General features: G+C 32.2%; 2 protein-coding genes and 1 long non-coding RNA gene across 5 annotated transcripts; 2 read left to right on the forward strand and 1 right to left on the reverse strand.

Moving 5' to 3' along the window:
* Window positions 1-1,832: 1,832 nt before the first annotated feature.
* On the reverse strand, window positions 1,833-6,301 carry LOC122589258. Of its 3 annotated transcripts, XR_006322243.1 has the most exons (9): window positions 6,075-6,301; window positions 5,851-5,901; window positions 5,728-5,764; window positions 5,348-5,461; window positions 5,134-5,172; window positions 4,622-4,993; window positions 4,486-4,553; window positions 3,554-3,824; window positions 1,833-2,369 (listed from the first exon to the last, which is right to left on the reverse strand). XR_006322243.1 is itself a non-coding variant. In XM_043761525.1 (4 exons), exons 2-4 carry the CDS (start codon window positions 3,743-3,745, stop codon window positions 1,920-1,922), a joined length of 531 nt encoding a protein of 176 aa, XP_043617460.1. In that variant the 5' UTR covers window positions 3,746-3,824; window positions 4,486-4,613; the 3' UTR covers window positions 1,833-1,919. The 3 variants fall into 3 exon arrangements, 1 of the variants encoding a protein (XP_043617460.1); XM_043761525.1 differs by lacking the exons at window positions 4,622-4,993; window positions 5,134-5,172; window positions 5,348-5,461; ... (1 more) ...; window positions 5,851-5,901; window positions 6,075-6,301 and having other exon boundaries at window positions 1,833-2,118; window positions 2,230-2,369; window positions 4,486-4,613; XR_006322244.1 differs by lacking the exons at window positions 3,554-3,824; window positions 4,486-4,553; window positions 4,622-4,993; ... (3 more) ...; window positions 5,851-5,901; window positions 6,075-6,301 and adding an exon at window positions 2,937-3,050.
* Window positions 6,302-9,583: 3,282 nt separating this feature from the next.
* LOC122589704 lies at window positions 9,584-11,374 on the forward strand. The gene is made up of 3 exons (XR_006322308.1): window positions 9,584-9,794; window positions 10,326-10,573; window positions 11,101-11,374. It is a non-coding gene; the product is annotated as an uncharacterized LOC122589704 (long non-coding RNA).
* A 3,043-nt stretch (window positions 11,375-14,417) lies between these two features.
* LOC122589698 (probable LRR receptor-like serine/threonine-protein kinase At4g36180) lies at window positions 14,418-18,161 on the forward strand. The gene has a single exon (XM_043762021.1). It carries the CDS (start codon window positions 14,555-14,557, stop codon window positions 17,969-17,971), a length of 3,417 nt encoding a protein of 1,138 aa, XP_043617956.1. The 5' UTR covers window positions 14,418-14,554; the 3' UTR covers window positions 17,972-18,161.
* Window positions 18,162-18,369: the final 208 nt, after the last annotated feature.

An 18,369-nucleotide genomic window follows, 5' to 3' on the forward strand; every position in this document is an offset into this window, starting at 1 on the left:
TAACCGCCGCAATGCACGGATACTTTGTCTCATATTTACCAAAATCTAACACAAGTGTGGTATTACTTGTAGTATTTTGGTACTTAAAAATTAGATACTAGAGATTACCTTAAGATTTTAATATATGGTATCTTGTTTTTCATCCCCTCTTATATCATTTTTGAATATTTTCGAATCCATATAGGTATGCTACTTGATTATAAATTAACATGTGTTGTTTCAAAGTATAATACAATACTCGTACTTTTTTGTGATTTCAAGAAAGTAATAAAATAACAAGTTATCACTTCATGTTATGATATTTTCCCCATTATTTGCTGAGACACTTTTGTTCACCCAATATTAGAACTTGTGCGCCACTGGGTAAAGGTCTTGGGATGGTTAAGAAAAAAAATTTAGGAAATGGCCACAGAATTACTAGTTAGGCTACTTCTGAGTACCTCATAACTAAAAGCTCAACGTTTCTCCAGCAGACTTAAAGAATCCTTCTTCGTATAGCCTTAACCCTTTTATCGTCATAAATTTCTTGGAGCTATTTCAAACTTTCGTTTTCAACTTTTGGACTCTACATAACTAAAATGGTTGGGGCTGGCTAGGTATTATTTATCTAACTACGTATTATGTCATTAACATGCTCTATATATACTTACTAGATTTTTATCCCGCGAAAAACGTGAGTAAGTTTTTAAAAATCGATTTTAGTAAATTGATACAAAATTAAATTTGAGAAAATAAGATAATTAGTTTAGAAGTTTAATATATTAGATAAAAACCAATTACTAAGAAATACTAATATGTTAAGACGGAAGGTTGATACTACGAGTTCCCGCGTAAAACGCGATTAAGTTTATGCAAATCGTTTTTACTAAACTAATACAAAAAAAATAAATTGTGAAAAATAGTAATTAGCTTAAAAGTTTAGTATCTTAGAAAGAAAAGCGATTAATGAGATCTAATACTTACATAAATACTATTTAGTTTTAAAAAGCAAGAAGTTTTGGAGTTCTGTTTTGACAAAGCTATGGTATCTTTGAAACTTGAAGATGATTATAAATTCATAATCATCACATGTCTCTTCTTGTTTTATCTCGTCCATGTTTTCATTCAATCTGTTTAAACTCTCCATTTATGTATTTTTCATTATTTTATACCATTAAAAGAAAACTTCCACATACAATATGGATGGAGATATTTGAGTAATTTTTTTTAAATATTATATAATTATTGTTTGAGTTAAGTAAGATCATAAAAAAAGTTTATGTAGTTTTCGATAATAAAAATTAGTAATAATCATGCCCTCATACAAAGCACAATTAAAAAACCACTATCAATTCCCATAACATAACAAATGACCATAGACGAATTCTATCAAAAACTTCAAAATAAATAACCACTTGTCACCTAAAAGCACCCATATGCATATCATTTATCCACATTCTACAATTATTAAAATCCAAATAAATTACTAAATTCATAAGCCCATAAACATAATTGTTACTTGCAGTCACCATTTCATATATCAAAAATTTATAAAATCTAATTTTGAACACTGCTGCCAAAGGCCATGACCTGTTTACAAATTGGCATAACCCAGAAAAACATGCCATGAGATTGGGACAGATTTTTGATAGCCAAAGAAAAAAAAACCCATAGGGAAAAAGTAACAAAACCCATTCATAAATTGTGACAAAATTAACTCTAAAGACAGTATATTCCCATAGGGGAAAAAGTAAATATTAACCATATACATATTCTATATACATAAATATACATATTTAACCTATTACAATTACAGTTTTAAAACTGGTAACATTCACTTAATCATAAAAGTGTTGGTGACAAGATGAAGTTTTCAAAATTGTCTAAACAAATATGTGTACAAAGCATATGCACATACATTCTAAACAAATAAGCGAGATTTACAAATGGTTCCAAATAGCTTGCTTTTTATTCCACAATGTGATTCCAAGACAACTGCACGCATAAGAAGAGCCAAACTTGTATCTTGTATGTTGTGTCTTGAATCCAGTGAGAAACATTGAAGATTTTGTATTAACCTTGCTAATAAAGCCCTCCATTTTGTTGTTTTGTAACTCATTAAGGATTGAAAGTGATAAACTAAACAGAAAATGGCATGAAACCAACAATTTAATTGACAATCAAGGCCGTGGTAATTGTATATAATCACCTTAAGAAATGTGTTTTTATATAGGCAGAATGTAAACATGCCTCTCGTGTCCTCCCAAAGCGACTATTAACTCATCAAGTGGAACAAAAGTCTCAGCAAAAGTGTGAAGGAAGAGACCATATCGCACTGTTTCTTTCAGTGCCAAAACCAAATCCTTAGCGCTCGAAGCCACCATTTGTACCTTGTTGGACAAAAAAATATAAATAGTGGTACATGCAATAAAGTACCACCATCCAAGAAAACCAGGCTATCATGGGTATCTTCAACTTCTAATTTTCCTAATTGGTTTTCCGAATGTAATTGTGCTTATAGTAAACTTAAGCACAGAAATTAGATATAAATTTTAACTGAGTTTGTTAATGGATCCTGCTATTTATAAGAAGTCAACCCCTTACCCATGATTTTGACCCACCAGACCCACTTTGTCACCTCTAGAAGCATCCGTTTGACTGTAATTTCAAAAAAATACCCTTGCTGAATAATATCACTGAGTCAGACTTCAACAAAATATGGACCGGAAACAATATTTACAATGGCTAATGTATTAATTCATGTTTTATTTAGAAAGTGTCAAAAGAATAAAATCAAAAAATAGTTCAGAGAATGTATTACCAAAACCGGCCCTTTTAACCAATACAGCTTTTAGTAATAGCACACCCATGTGGCCATATATGCTTCAAAGGCTTGTAATGAGAAAATAACCAGACGGTGTATAAGTATACAAAAATATGTATCTCCTTGAAACTACCTTAATACTTCATATCTTGAATTCAAATTCCGTACACCCTAACTAATCGTTTTCATCTTGCCAGCTTCATCCAACAGTATCCAACCCACCCATGTTGCCATCTTTAGTCTAAGAGTCCGTTTGAGAGAAATCAATGTATTACGTGGCAACCAATTTAGAAGTCCCACTGCTTCTATATATATATATATTTATGTGTATACTTATACAAAAATATCTATTATAGGTGTCATTAGCCTTTGCTAATTTTGAGTCGAGTATAGCCCCGTGTATCACGCAGGATAGTTAACAACACATAATATCTATTATAGGTAGATGAGTGGGTTCAAACAAGTCAAGGCAACAGAGGCTTAAGCTCATTCCTCAGATACGGATGTAAGGTTAAAAAGTTGTGACCATTTGAAAATATGTTGGAACTCCAACAAACAGCTCTAGCCCCTGTTATTAGACTTGCATTTGACCCACTTTAAAAACCCTATTTTCAGCAAATGTTATTCAAAATGATGGTCCCATAACCTGGTTTTCACAACCTGACTCATCCATGTTGTCTTGTTACCCAACCAATAATAGTAAACGGGTTTGTCTGGTTAACCCAACATATCACGAATCTAATAATGTACCTTCTTGTAAACCATTAGGTCTCTTAACCATCTGACCATCCCCCGTCTTGGAAGTTTCCTGCTAGGAACAACAAAGAAGTCAGCTATTATGCAATATATGCCTGTGAATATACAAAATTTGGACTTCCTGCCTCTAACAGTAGTCGTCTTCCCTTCTTTGTTCTCTGTTGGCTCTGACCTTCGTCTGCTCATCAATTGTTATAACTTGGAAAATTAAAATCATTTTTCCAATAATAATAACCGTTTGGTGATCACCGGTCTTTGAAGTTTCCTGTCATGGACAATGAAGAAGTAAGCCATTAAGCTAAATATGTCTAAGAGTATTTGAAATTCAGACTTCTTACCCAACCCGCCCATTTTGACCCATCAAGTTAAGTTTATCTCTGTAGTTTCCATGTCAAACAACTTCGATTTCTTGAGAATGAAAACCACATACACAATTAATTAATGCCCAGAATTAGTTAAAGTTTCAAGATTTACCACCACTACAGCAAAACATAACAGAACCCGTCATTTTGTATCCTAATCTTTATTTTTGCTCATACATGCAAGTTGGCTGCTAGCAATGCATGAAGTCTTAAAAGTCCGGATTCTATAATGGCCTATTTCAAGAAAAGTTTTTTATATTAATAAACCACATAATTAGCTCAACCACAACATGATTCAGTCGACTACAATAGTGATGCCACAATCACTTTATAGCTCAAATCTTTCTCTCTTCTCTCTTAATTTCCAGTTTCTTGAAAAATGGCCAGAAGCTTCATTTATATTAAAATATGACTGCCAAAAAGAAGTTCAGAAAATAAAAATAAAAAGCAAAAAAAAGGAAGAAATACTTCAACTAACCAACGCAAAATTGACTTTCTAAGCACGTGTTCATCAATAACAACAAAATCTAGTTCACTAAAAGAATATCAAAATCCCGAAAGTACCTCATTTTCCGGAGTGCATCAGATTCTTTCAATAAGACCTTATTATCTCAAATACCTCAGTCCATCACCTTGAACAAAAAACGATCACAAATGGGCTTTGGTATCATAAAACCTGAGAAGTGATTCATTCCTGTACCTGCTCTTCTATACTTGAAACATCTGCAAGGTCCACCTTTTCTTCATCAATATCTTCGAGTTGCGAATTGCTTTCTTCTTTGGTTGTGACACCGCCTTCTTGTTCTCTGCAGCATTTAGCGTCAATGGTTTTTGCAAAAAATACAATCAAGAATGTTAGATATTAACCATCTTTAATCTTTTTGTTCAAGAAAGTTTGAATAAAAAATATAGGTTTGCAAGAAAGTTCATCCATCAGTTAAAGCCTCAGCCCATCCGCCAGTTTAACTCCCCAGTCAAGGCTTCAGATCATCCACCGGTTTATGTCCCAGTCAAGGCACCAGTTCCACCCACTAGTTAAAGCCCCATCACAACCAAATTCGACAGTTTCCACCTATATATACAAAGACAATAATATAAGATGTTATCAAACAATTCAATAAGCACTTCACGGTTTTATACTAATATATTATTCCAAATTAGTGTATCCCCAGCACTCTTATATCTACAAATTCTCTGCACTGTAGTACCTACCTTCTCAAATACGGCTTCAAGTACAACAATCAAGTTATCCTACATTAAAATCAAAAATAGTATTAAAACCCACTTTGTGAAAACCTGAACATATAAAACCATACCAGAAACATCACTATTTAAAGAACTTCGAATGATTAATGAAAACAAAATCTGTAGATTTCCTTCGTCGGTTAAGAATTCAATATAATAAACAAATACCCAAATTATATACCTTGAAAGCCTTTTCAATCCTTCAATGGTCGTAACTATTGGGTTGTAACAATTCGTCTACAATCATGTTTGGCTCTATTAAATCTCTCTCATTCACATGAACTTTACATCCTTCCTGTCACAACCAATCACAATACACACACTTAGGCTTATACTGGTATTTGAAATCTGAAAATAAAAAACATAACGATCAAAATCTTTCCAATCATAAATATTCAAAAAAAGATTATATATTCAAAACCTTTATAATAAAACCAATTATTAGAACCATATGTAAAAAGAATACCAGAAGATTAAATAAAAGAAATCGTACATAAAAATCTATAAACATACCAAGTTTAAAAACTTTATGACAATCAAAATGCTAGTCACAAAAAATACCTTAGATTTCTTCAAATTTCTTTGCATAATCCTGAATCTGCCACAATATATAATGCAATAAAAATGCTAGTCACATAAAGTTATATCAAAATGAAATAAAACTTATAAATAAATAATACCCACATGAAAAGCCAAGCTAAACCAGATCGACCAACCTTCCATAAACCCCTAACCCTACAATAATTTTATAAATGATTAAATCAGCAAATTTTATAAAATATTGAATCAACAAAATAGAAACTCAAATACACATACATATATACTTAATTAATAAAAGATGAATCAAATCTTTATTTTGAAACCCTGATTTAAAAAATCATAAATCATGAAAGATAAATTGAACTTACTGTAGAGTAGCCCCAGGTGAAGTGTTACTTGATTTTTTTCACCTCTAATGAAAATCGAAACATGACCAGTTTTTTGTTGATTCTCTTTAATCTTCAAACTTCGACTAAATTCTTCATAGTAATCAAGATCTAGTTCCTGAAACAACATAAAAGTAAAAGTGTATACAGAAAGTTTAGAATAAGATAAAGAAAGAGATTTATTTGATTTGTGAGTTTGATCTTGGAGACAAAAGAGTAAATAAAAGTGTATAAAAGATCACTTTTTCTCTCCTCTTCAAACATTTTAATATCCTGCCCCAGTACTATCTCACCTCTCACATGTATCTATTTTTAATTTCAAAAATCAATCCCCCCGCCCAATCCACCTCCAACACACACTACTTACACCTCAAAAAACACACAAAAATCATCAGCCTTGATGTCATCATTCCAATGTGGCATAGATAAATGCTTGACAACACAACTTTTTTTTAAAAACTTCCTTACCCTCCTTTAGTATGTAAGTAAGGATATATAGAATTGAACATCCTTTTGGGGGGGGGGGGGGGGGGGGGGGGTATTCTTTAATCATGGGTTAGTCAATTTGTTAATCCAACCACATCTGTTCTCTGACAATACAAAAGTTTACTTCTTTTTTTCGTACTATGGCAACAATGCAACATTTTAAAATTTCATTGCGAAATTATTAAAGCATGAGAGGAAATTAACTTATTAGCAACGTTAGGTCGTTAGTTAAAAAAAGTTATTGAACAACATTAAAAGGCTGACATGACAATGTAAAGTTGTAAACTATAAATGGGCTGTTACATCTTGTAAAAGTGAAGGGCTTGGTTGGGCCTTGCTGTTATGTTTCAGTGGCCTATTCTTTAGGACTTGCTGGATCAATAGTTACACATGTGCATGAGTGTATGTGTATCTGCTCGCCCATATCTCCAGGTATGTTCATTTTCTCCTTTACATCAAGACTTATAAGTTATAATTGCCAACTCAATAATTATTACCCTATGTAATATAATGTCTTTAAATCGAATGAAAATATTGAAAGGCAATAAACTATCATTATAATGATTGCCTACAATAATTCTTGAATGAAAAGATGATAGTTTAGATAGATTTTACGATGAACAATTATGTCAGTATCTGATAAAAGATTGATGTTCTTAATGTTTATAGCTTAAAAGGTAAAAAAAAAAATAAAAATTAAACACTTATCCAGTGATCAGCAAACTATCTGTAAATATAGGCATTGCTAGTTAACCTAAATTATGTCATCTTCAAATTTACAAGTACAATTTTTACTTTTGAGTATGGAAGAGAAGACTTCAGTGCAAGTAATTGTTCCTATAAAGTTTTCGACGTATAGTGTAATTTTTATCAAATAATGATGTTTTGATCTTATTTGGCCAATCAGCCATAAATGGTTCGTCTTATCCAACTCTAATTTTTTTCCACTTCTTTCTTATTGTCACGTCAACGTTACATAACTTCTTTTTCATTTCATATCTCAAAAAATATCAGTAGTACCACACCTCTTTCGTCTTAAATAATTTATCATATCCTAAAATTATAACAAAACCCTTTTTTTTATTATTATTGAATGAAAAACTCTCATGTGTCCTCACCCAAGCCCACCCACCTAACAATCACCCACCTAACAATAAGGCGTTTTCTCTTCTCTTTTTTTTTCGGAAAACATAAGTTTATGTTTACTTCAGAAAACGCTTTAGAAAGCTTCGTTGCGAACGCTAGATTTTAAAATTAGGGACAAAAAGCTTGAAAAAATGACGACTGTGAACGGCCTTAAAGTGATAAAAATCAATAGTTTTGTTCCTTTTTAGAATGGGAATTGATATTTATACCATATATATTTATTTAGTTCATCATATCGTATAAACTTCATAAAATACTATATCTATTATATATAAATAAAAGACAATTGTTTCTATAAATTTTTTTAGACAAAAATTCATGACATCATAAATCTTTTTTTTTTTTTATGTTTGCAACTTCTAGAAACAAAATCTTTTGATTTTTAGTCAAATATTTATGATGTCTAGAAGCTTTATACCATATATATTTATTCTTTCCTACAAGTGTTTTAAAAATTCATGACATCATATATATTTTGATTTTTTTTTCTTTTGATCTTTGTATAATTTAATCTAATATGGAAACCAAATTACTTTTTAAATTAATACTCCGTATATCTCTTACAAATAACAAATCAAGACCCTACAAATTTTATGCCAAATTTTCCTTTATACGAGTAGTCTTTCACGATTATTAAATAATTATGCTAATGTTATTATTAATAATATAGAGTCATAGTATATTTTAATTTGTAGCTTAATTATTAGTTTCTTTTAAATTGTAACTTAACTAAAGAAATATAATTATGAAATTGTGTTTATTTTATGAAATTTTTAGCTTTTATAATGATTTTTCTTCTTGAACACTATGAGTAAGTAATAATTTTCATAAAAAACTTCATTCTCTTTAATTTGAAGGTATAGAACAAATGAAAAGTTAATTGTCCGATATCCATTTAAAGGTTTTAGTACATTATTATGCTTATAACTTTTTTTTTCTCATTCTCGTGTATTATTTTATCACGTTTACTCATTTATGTGACATAAAGTTAATGCTAAAATATTTTATTACATCATATTCAATTAGTATTTAACATATCAACTTTTCATATACTTCTGAAACAAACCTGTAATTATTGTTTTAATAAACATTATTGATTAACAAAATTTGTATTAAAATCCTGGGTTAAACCCAAGTTATTTAGCTAGTAAGTATTTAATACAAAGTTTTGATAAATTAATAAATTAATCAATATTTTTGTTACTAATATCATGTTCTTTTGAAAAACTATTTTACTCCTCCTTCGCAAATACCATAAGAGTTCTCAAAAGAACAACAACATTTTTCATTATACAGTATTATAAAAATTCACAATTAACTAACTCCTTTAAAGTTGTTTCACATATATACTTGCCTACATGGACTTTCGTAGGTTGTATAACTAACATTGCCATTAGTCATGTTTCAATCTTAAGTTATATAGAGTTGAGTTAATAAGTTAGAACTTTGAGGTCTATTTCTTGTTATCTCACTAGAGTTAAAACACATATGCCGAAGTCGGCAAGGACTAGTCATTCATTTCATCATTTGTAGTCGATCACATATGTAATCGATTTTATTTTTTTTTTGGTTTGACCGAATCTTAGAGACAAAATAGCATCTAAAATGACCATTCATTCTTTTAATTTTTTTTGCTAGATATATTGTAACATCCAAAAAAAAAACAAAAAAAAAAAATTAAAACAAAATTTTTTAATAAATTATATAATAATTTATAAGGTATTTGGTATTATTTGTGATATGATATGAGGTATCTAGCTTTATCAATAAAAGAAGTCAAATACATCAAAATGGGATTCTTAAGGACTAGTCATTATAAAATAAAAGTTTCTTATGACTTGAAATACAATTAGTCATTGTTTAAGAAATCCTTAGCAGCCATTATCATCACACGTGTATATCTATGTGTGGGTTTTAAGGGGTAAAATTAGATAAGAATAGAGTGAGTGTGTGCGTATCAATGGAGATGAACCGACTAAAAAGGAAAACTAAGAAATCGCAAATCAGTAATTTACATTCAAAAGAAATAGATGATTACAACCTTTGAAATCACCAAGCTGACTTTACAAGGTATAATTCTTTCTGTACTTATTGTTCAGATTATACATGGTTTAAGCCCTTTTTTTTTATATAATGGTTTTGGTTGAAAAATAATAGTAATCATCTCAAAACTATTTAAGTAGTCTTAGTAAATTTATTGTTGATAAACAAATCTTGAGTTAAGAAATCATAATGTTAACAGGGGATTGATTTACCTTAACCTTGCAAATCATTGTAGTCAAATAATTAAAGGTCTCAAAGAAGATGTTGTGCCAAGATAAATAACAGTAGGTAACTAGCTATAAATAATTTGAGATGATTATTTAGTAATATATTGTCATATGATTTAGTAGTATATAATTATATGGCAAAGTCTGGGCTACAATTAATATGATGCCGTAGATTAATTATGAATATACTACAAGTTAGTATAATCGAATGGCTTTATTAGTCAAGAACAGCAAAATGGCAATTTTTGCTAAGTGTTAATAACTGACTATATGATATGTTAAATGGTATGTATATAGTCTTATATGCTTTTATGTGACTTGTATGCAATAGGTGATAGAAGCAAGGATGGAACTTTTAAGGGATCAAAGGGGGTTCCAGCCTCTCCAAATTTTTATTTTTAATACCAATTTTCTTATATATTTTTCAAAAATAATTTTCATTTTACGTATTAGCCTCTCTAACAAAGCTAAATTTTATGTCTCATTGAATTCCGCTCCTCCATAGCAATTGTTCAAGTTCCGCCATTGGATAGAAGGATGTGCAAGATTTCCCATTGTTGCATACGGGCTTCTTATGAGGTGAGTAACGGATAGAATAGAATGATAGGTAATATCCAGAATGCATCTAGATATGTATGAGGATATGTACCTAGCATTATTAGAAGGTTACTTCATACGGGATCGATCTAGATTTCTCTCGTATGGGTATACCATATGTTATGTTTATTTGAATGCATAAATTTCTAGAAATTACAGAATAGAAATAATGGATAGTACTCGGAATGCATATAGACATGTATGAGAGTACCTACCTATTATATTTTAGAAGAAAGTAACTCCATATGGGATCGATCTAGATATCTCTCTTATGGGGTAGGCCACATGTTATATGTACGTTAGAGTACATTTACAAAATTATTAGAAAAAGAATTCCTTATATGTTAGAATATATGTCTAAACATGTTCAAGGCTATACTCAGAATACATATCTGAATATGTTTCTGATTATGTACCAGAAATACTAGAATATGCATTCATTTTACGATATAGATCCCGTTTACTCACTAAGTAATTGTACTTACCGTTTTATATATTTTTTTTTATAGGTATATAAAGTGACTCTAATATGGGACATGGAAAGAATATCTCGTATAGATGACGGTGTAGCTCGATGGAAGGGTAATGGACACTCATGAACTCTTCTTTGATATCCATGTTCGCCCTTTTTGCACAAGTTATAAAGTTTTAAAATAAATATTACGTGTATTTTCATTTTTGAAACAGTTATGTAAAGCTGGTTGAATCTACTTTGTTAGTTGTCAAGTTTAAATTACATTATGTCGCAAGTAATGTGACATGATTATTATAGTTTGAACTTTATAAAAGTTGTTAAAAGCGTAATATTTTTGTCAAATTCACAAATAAAATGAGAAAAATTTACTGGGGTTTCATATTTCAATAAGAATGATAAGACGGGTCATATTATGGAGTCATGGTCAAAATGGGCTAAGTTGGGTTGTACCATGAACATTTTCTTTTTTGTTTTTGCGAACTTCTATATACTAGTACACTTCGAATCAAAATAAAAATATACTCCATTAAGAAAAAAAGCGTGTACAACGGATGTTTTTGACGTAGAGCTTATGAGAGTTTATTATATGTGAGCTTGAGTTTATCGTTTTTATAAGCTCAAGCTTTTAAGTTTTATGTGATTACAAAATTTTAAATAGCTTATGGTCTTAACAAACTTCAAAATCATAAGCTACTTGAAGTAGTTTTTGAAAATAATTTGTAATTCTTGGAAAATAAAATTATATAAATACCTTTCAAGTAATTATGTATTATCTTTTAGATTTGATATATTTGTCTATTTATGTTTGCTTTATACTCATAAACTATAAACTTTAGTTATTTGGTCAAACACATATATCATTAAAAGTTTCAGATATAAGCTACTAGCCATTGGCGAACTACACTTAAAAATAGGGGTAGTCTGGGCTACGGGTCTATTAATTTTTGTTGTATAACTTTTCTGAAAAATGATGTATTTTTTTATGCTACGGGTCAAATAAATATTGGATACCAGTCAATGTATTTAATTTTAAATTTTCGAAAAAACTTCCTATCAATATAACTTCTAAAGATGTATTTGCGTTAATAAATATGAAAAGAATACTCCAAAAGTGCCAAAAATTTGTAAAAACCCACAAAAAAAAAAAACAAAAATCCTTAAAAGTACTAAAAGTTATAACAATTTAGGTGTTATTGTCACTTTAGTGCGATACGAGGCTAAAAAAAAAAAAATATACTACGGATCATTTGCGATCCTGATTTCGCCACTGCTACTAGCTACATGTTATTTTAATCAAAAACATCTTCCACTCTCAAGTCTCAACTCTCAGGTCCCACTCGAGACATTTCACATTATCCAAATAATATGTCCAATGTTCATATTTACAAATTACAATAACAATTTTTCACATTTGTCTTGCTTTCTCGATTTATTTTTATGGCTTTCCTCGACATATTATGTGAGTCTTGTGTCCAAGTAGCTATCTTGAACCTGCATCGTACTACTTTTTTGGATATAATTTGTTTACAAAGTAAACGTGTAAATTATACGTTATCTTTTCCTCGAGAGGACATAAAACATTTCTTTATCCTTCGTACAATTATTGAGTCAATTAATAGTATAGCTATCGATAATATATACACTTATGTGTAAATTATCCTAGAAGAATAATTTAGATTAGGTTCCCCAATGATGTTTTCCGGTTTGTACTCTTCAAAAGGGCTGCCTTTTAATTTGTTTACTATAGTTTGCCAAAAGTGTTACTAGTACAAGATTCTAAACTGTGATTTACCATGTACAATGAGCAGCAAACTCAAGAGTTCATGACCAAAATATTCATTACGTTCACAAGGTGTTTAATTACATGTATTTTACTTTTGGGCTTTGTACATTTTTTTTGGATAAGATAGACTAGTTCAAATGGTTAGAGGCATCTCAGGTTTTACCCGAGGTCTTGAGTTCGATCCTTAGGGATGACAAGTCTTGGAGTTTTTTTCTCTGAATACTTGTAACGGATCATAGTCAACATCTCGTTGTCTAAGGTACATGCAAGGCTTCACCATTATACGGTGAGGTTTCCCTGATGTCACATACTAACTGAATATTCGGAAAAAAAAAGATATTTACCCTTGCGCTAATATTTGCATATTTTACAAAATTTACAAAGAAAAAAATTATCATGTGGTCAGTGGTATACATACCCTAGCCTAATAAAGTGCGTATTTTCTATATATTTATATAAATATATTTAACATTCATTTATTCAATTTATTATATACCATTTTTATACTGACTATACACATTTATTTTTGATATTTTTAAATCCATTATAAGTAATGTCCATTGTTACTTAGTTAGCAAATCCCACTTGGAGGTCGAATTACATTTATACGCTCTATTTGACGATCCCCCAGCTGCCTACTTCTCGTTCTATAAGACCCAAGTCAAGTAGGTAAAGGATCCACTTTTCGCTTCTATAGTGAATTACGATTATTTGTTATGTGCTTGACAGTCTTTCAATTGTCTCTCCCGTTTGCTCCCATGTACAAAAACTATGAAGAATATACGAATAAGTTGTTCCTTCAATATCCATTCACGGATTCCCATGGGACGTGTGTCCTAACCTGGTGAACGATCATCATGGTAAAATCGTCCAACATCAGATAGTAATTCAACATAAACAAAGGACTATACATCCACCCTGAAATGATATTAGTATGTTGTTATAAAAAACTTAGTTATTATAAATATTTATATAAAAAAAATGGTAGAAAAGGAGACAACACCCTTATAAGGATGAAAATGGATTTCCATTAAGTTAACAACTTTACTAATTGCTTTTATCTTAATTTAACTATCATTAGATAATCTTTTAGAACGGAAAGATTATTAATAACAGGGGACCTGTTGTTACTATACCATATTTGCCATTACAGACATGGGGCTCACACTATTTTGGTTGGGATACACATAGTGTTATATAGCTTTGATTGTACTCTATTTTTGTGGAAGTAGTATTTCACCTACCATAAATGAATATACAAGAATTGTACGCTGTGAAATAAATGATGTACAACATAATGGTCATAATGAGCAGTCAGACTATATGAGTGATATACATCCTATCCCATCTTCTGTATATCTTTGACACACGAGACCTCATATTTGACGTTTACTCCCCCACTAGTTAGATTCATTTAAATAATTTTTCATTCATTTTCCTTATACAAAAGGGAGAAAGAAATAAATAATAACAAAGTATTTCATTAAAGAACATAACCCCTTCCACTTGGCCCATTAATAAACCACTTTGATACACATAGACAAGGACCCGAAAACACACTCACTAGCTATAACTCTGTTTATATGTATTATTGTCATTGTCACATTACATTACATACATATATATGTCTATTCTTCCACTTTTCTCCATTGTTTCTTCTTCTTGCCATGCCTGTTAACTTACTACGCTCCATAACCCATTCCCCATGCCAACGGCTATTTTCTTTTTACTCACCACCATCCTTTTCCTCTACACCACCACCATCTCCACCGCATCAACGGCCGAGATACAAGCCTTATTATCTTTAAAACAAAATATACGCGATCCATTGGGCGCATTAGACACATGGAATGCCTCATCTCCTGGCGCGCCATGTGACTGGCGCGGCATTTCCTGTGGTACCAACAATAGAGTTCGTGAACTCAGCTTACCTCGGCTCGGATTATCTGGCTTACTCACTAGCCAGATATCCGAGCTGAGCCAGTTACGTAAGCTGAGTCTTCACAGTAACAAATTCAACGGATCCATTCCGTTGAGTTTGTCACAATGCACCCTGTTACGAGTTATTTATTTACAAAACAACTATTTCGCAGGCGGTCTCCCGCCTGCATTTGTTAATCTAACAAATTTATTAGTACTTAACGTTGCTAATAATATACTTTCCGGTGAAATCTTTAACAGTTTACCTAATAACATTCGTTACCTCGATGTTTCCGACAATACATTGTCGGGAAACATCTTCCCTTATAACTCCCTTACATTTCAGATCCAGTTTCTTAATCTCTCTTTCAATTCATTAACCGGTCAGATTCCGCCGGTTATCGGAAGTTTTCAGAGCTTGGAATACTTATTTCTCGACTCGAATCAGCTATTCGGTACAATACCTTCAGCTATAGGCAACTGTCTGAATCTGATTCAATTCAGCGCAAATGATAACAAACTGGAAGGACTGATTCCAATGAGTATTGGAGAACTTCAATTTCTTCAAATTATATCTCTTTCTGGAAACTCGTTATCAGGTTCAGTTCCAGTATCTTTGTTATTAAATTCACAAAATTCAATTAAAAGTATTAAAATCGGAAATAATGCACTCACGGGATTGTTAGATACTAATAATAATAATAGTGCGTCACGTTTTATAAATGTGTCAAGGTCAATTGAAGTATTAGACATTCACGACAATCACGTGAATGAAACGTTTCCGATTTGGATAACCGATTTATCCGCACTTAAAAGCGTGGATATTTCTGGTAATTCCTTTTATGGAAAGCTGCCTGGCGAAATTGGGAATATGTTGAATTTGAAGGAGTTTATTGTGGCGAATAATTCATTGATTGGTGAAGTTCCAACTGATATTGGAAAATGTAGTTCGTTGAATTTGGTTGATCTTTATGGAAACAAGTTTTCGGGTCCAATTCCGGATATTTTTGGGGGTTTAAAGAGGCTAAAGTATTTGTCACTCGGAAGAAATCTTTTCAATGGAAAGATACCTTCGAATATTTCGAGCCTTGTCGAGCTGGAATCTTTGAATTTGGGCGAAAATTGGTTGACCGGACCTTTGCCTAGCGAATTAACGCAGCTTAGCAACTTAACTTCATTGAATTTGAGTTATAATAACTTTTCTAGTGAGTTTCCTAATATTATAGGGGAATTACCGGGTTTAACTGAGTTAAATATGAGTGGTTGTGGGTTTTCGGGTGACTTTCCCGCCGATATAGGGAATCTGCGAAGTCTAACTATTCTTGATTTAAGCAAGCAGAGTTTTTCTGGTGAGTTGCCTATTGAGTTATTCGGGTTACCGAATTTAAAAGTTGTTGCGTTGGAAGAAAATTGGTTTTCTGGTGATGTTCCTGAAGGGTTTAGTAGTTTGTCAAGTTTGAAGTATTTGAACCTGTCCTCGAATTCATTTTCGGGTGATATTCCCGCTGAGTTTGCTTTCCTTTCGTCCTTAGTCATGCTTTCTCTTTCGGATAACAGGATTAGTAGCTCCATTCCTGTTGCATTTGGTAATCTTTCGAATCTTGAAGTACTTGAACTTGATCATAATGTTTTAACTGGTTCAATTCCAGGGACTTTTTCACAGCTGTCTCATTTGAAAAGGCTTGATCTAAGTCATAATGGGTTAACCGGTGAAATCCCTGAAAATATTTCTGATTGTTTGTCTCTTGGTTCTTTGTTATTGGATTCAAATCGTATTTCTGGACACATACCAGCCTCCCTTTCGAAATTGTCTAACTTGACAGACTTGGATTTATCTTCAAATAATTTGACAGGAGAAATCCCAACTAGTATTTCGATGATTAGTAACTTGAAACATTTGAACGTTTCGAGTAATGATTTGGAAGGCGAGATACCGAGGATGCTAGGATCACGATTTAGTGATCCTTCAGTATTCGAAATGAACAACCGTTTATGTGGAAAGCCAACAAAGAGAAAGTGCAAGAAAAAGATGTCTTCAAGGAAGAAGAAACTAATACTTTTGATTTGTTTGGCTGCTGGAGGTGGTTTGCTTTTGTTACTTTCGTGTTGTGGGTACATATGTGTGCTTTTTCGGTGGCGGAGAAAGATGTCAAAAATGGGGAAATCTGGTGAAGTGAAGAAACCCAGCCCGGCACGTGGAAGCTCAGGTAGAGACAATAGTAGCGGAGGAGATAACGGCCCCCCGAAACTAGTGATCTTCAAGAATAAAATCACATATTCGGATGCCCTTGATGCAACTAGACAGTTTGATGAAGAAAATGTATTGAGCCGGGGCACATTTGGGCTTCTTTTCAAAGCCTCATTTGCAGATGGGACGGTACTTTCCATTCGTCGGCTTCCAGATACTTCTGTTCCGGAAGCAACGTTTAAGAAAGAAGCTGAATCATTGGGGAAAGTGAAACACCGGAACTTGACTGTTCTTAGGGGTTATTTTGCAAGCCGGTCTGATAACGTGCGATTGCTTGTTTACGACTACATGCCAAATGGAAACTTAGCCACTCTTTTACAAGAGGCATCACATCAGGATGGACATGTTTTGAATTGGCCAATGAGGCATTTGATTGCGCTTGGAATCGCTCGTGGGCTAGCTTTTGTTCATTCAATCCCAATGGTTCATGGAGACATCAAACCACAAAACATACTATTTGATGCTGACTTTGAAGCTCATATATCCGATTTTGGTCTCAATAAGCTAACTGTACCTACACTAGCCGAATCATCGACATCCACAACCGCTAGCCCGATAGGGACACTTGGGTATGTCGCTCCTGAGGCCACATTGACTGGGGAAATGACTAAAGAAGCAGACGTGTACAGTTATGGAGTCGTTTTGCTAGAGATTCTAACGGGTAAAAACCCCGTAATGTTTAATCACGACGAGGACATCGTAAAGTGGGTGAAGAGACAGTTACAACGTGGTCAAATTTCGGAACTTTTGGAACCAGGTCTTCTCGAGCTTGACCCAGAGTCATCCGAGTGGGAAGAGTTCTTGTTGGGTCTAAAAGTTGGGTTACTTTGTACCACATCCGACGTAACTGAACGACCAGGAATGTCAGATGTGGTGTTCATGTTGGAAGGATGTCGGGTCGGGCCAGACATGCCATCATCAGCCGACCCAACATCACTTCCATCACCTCTTTGAATAGTTCAATTTAAATGTGTGTAATTGAAATTGAAATTTAGGAATATTTGTAATTTTCTTATTTAAAAATTTAATTAAAATGTATTCGTTTGTACTTTGCAATGAAGACTTTCTTGCTGGTCTTTTTCTTTTTGCTCATTTGGCGGAGTCAATGACAAGAAAGAAAAGGTAAAAGCAATCTTTTAGTGAAGAATTGCCGCCAAATTAAAATATGGAAATAGACCATTATTTCTATCATATTAACCATCATTCTTGTATTCCATAGTATGAATTTTTAAGAAGGGTAATGAAAATATAATAAAAAATAAAAATAGCGTGAAAAATAAAAAGTATTTGAAAAAAAAAAAATTATGTTGTTTGCTAGCTACAGAAAATGAATATAAATATTTTTTTTAATT

Source organism: Erigeron canadensis, chromosome 2 (genome assembly GCF_010389155.1).
Source record: "Erigeron canadensis isolate Cc75 chromosome 2, C_canadensis_v1, whole genome shotgun sequence".
NCBI classification, from domain to species: Eukaryota; Viridiplantae; Streptophyta; class Magnoliopsida; order Asterales; family Asteraceae; genus Erigeron; species Erigeron canadensis.

Coding starts and splice junctions, on each gene's coding strand:
- LOC122589258 (XM_043761525.1), bottom strand. CDS start 3,745: ATGAGCAGACGAAGGTCAGAGCCAACAGAGAACAAAGAAGGGAAGACG. Junction 2,370..3,553: donor ACCTAATGGTTTACAAGAAG/GTACATTATTAG, acceptor TTGTCCAACAAG/GTACAAATGGTGGCTTCGAG. Junction 2,119..2,229: donor GCTTTGGGAGGACACGAGAG/GCATGTTTACAT, acceptor TTTTCTGTTTAG/TTTATCACTTTCAATCCTTA.
- LOC122589698 (XM_043762021.1), top strand. CDS start 14,555: ATGCCAACGGCTATTTTCTTTTTACTCACCACCATCCTTTTCCTCTAC.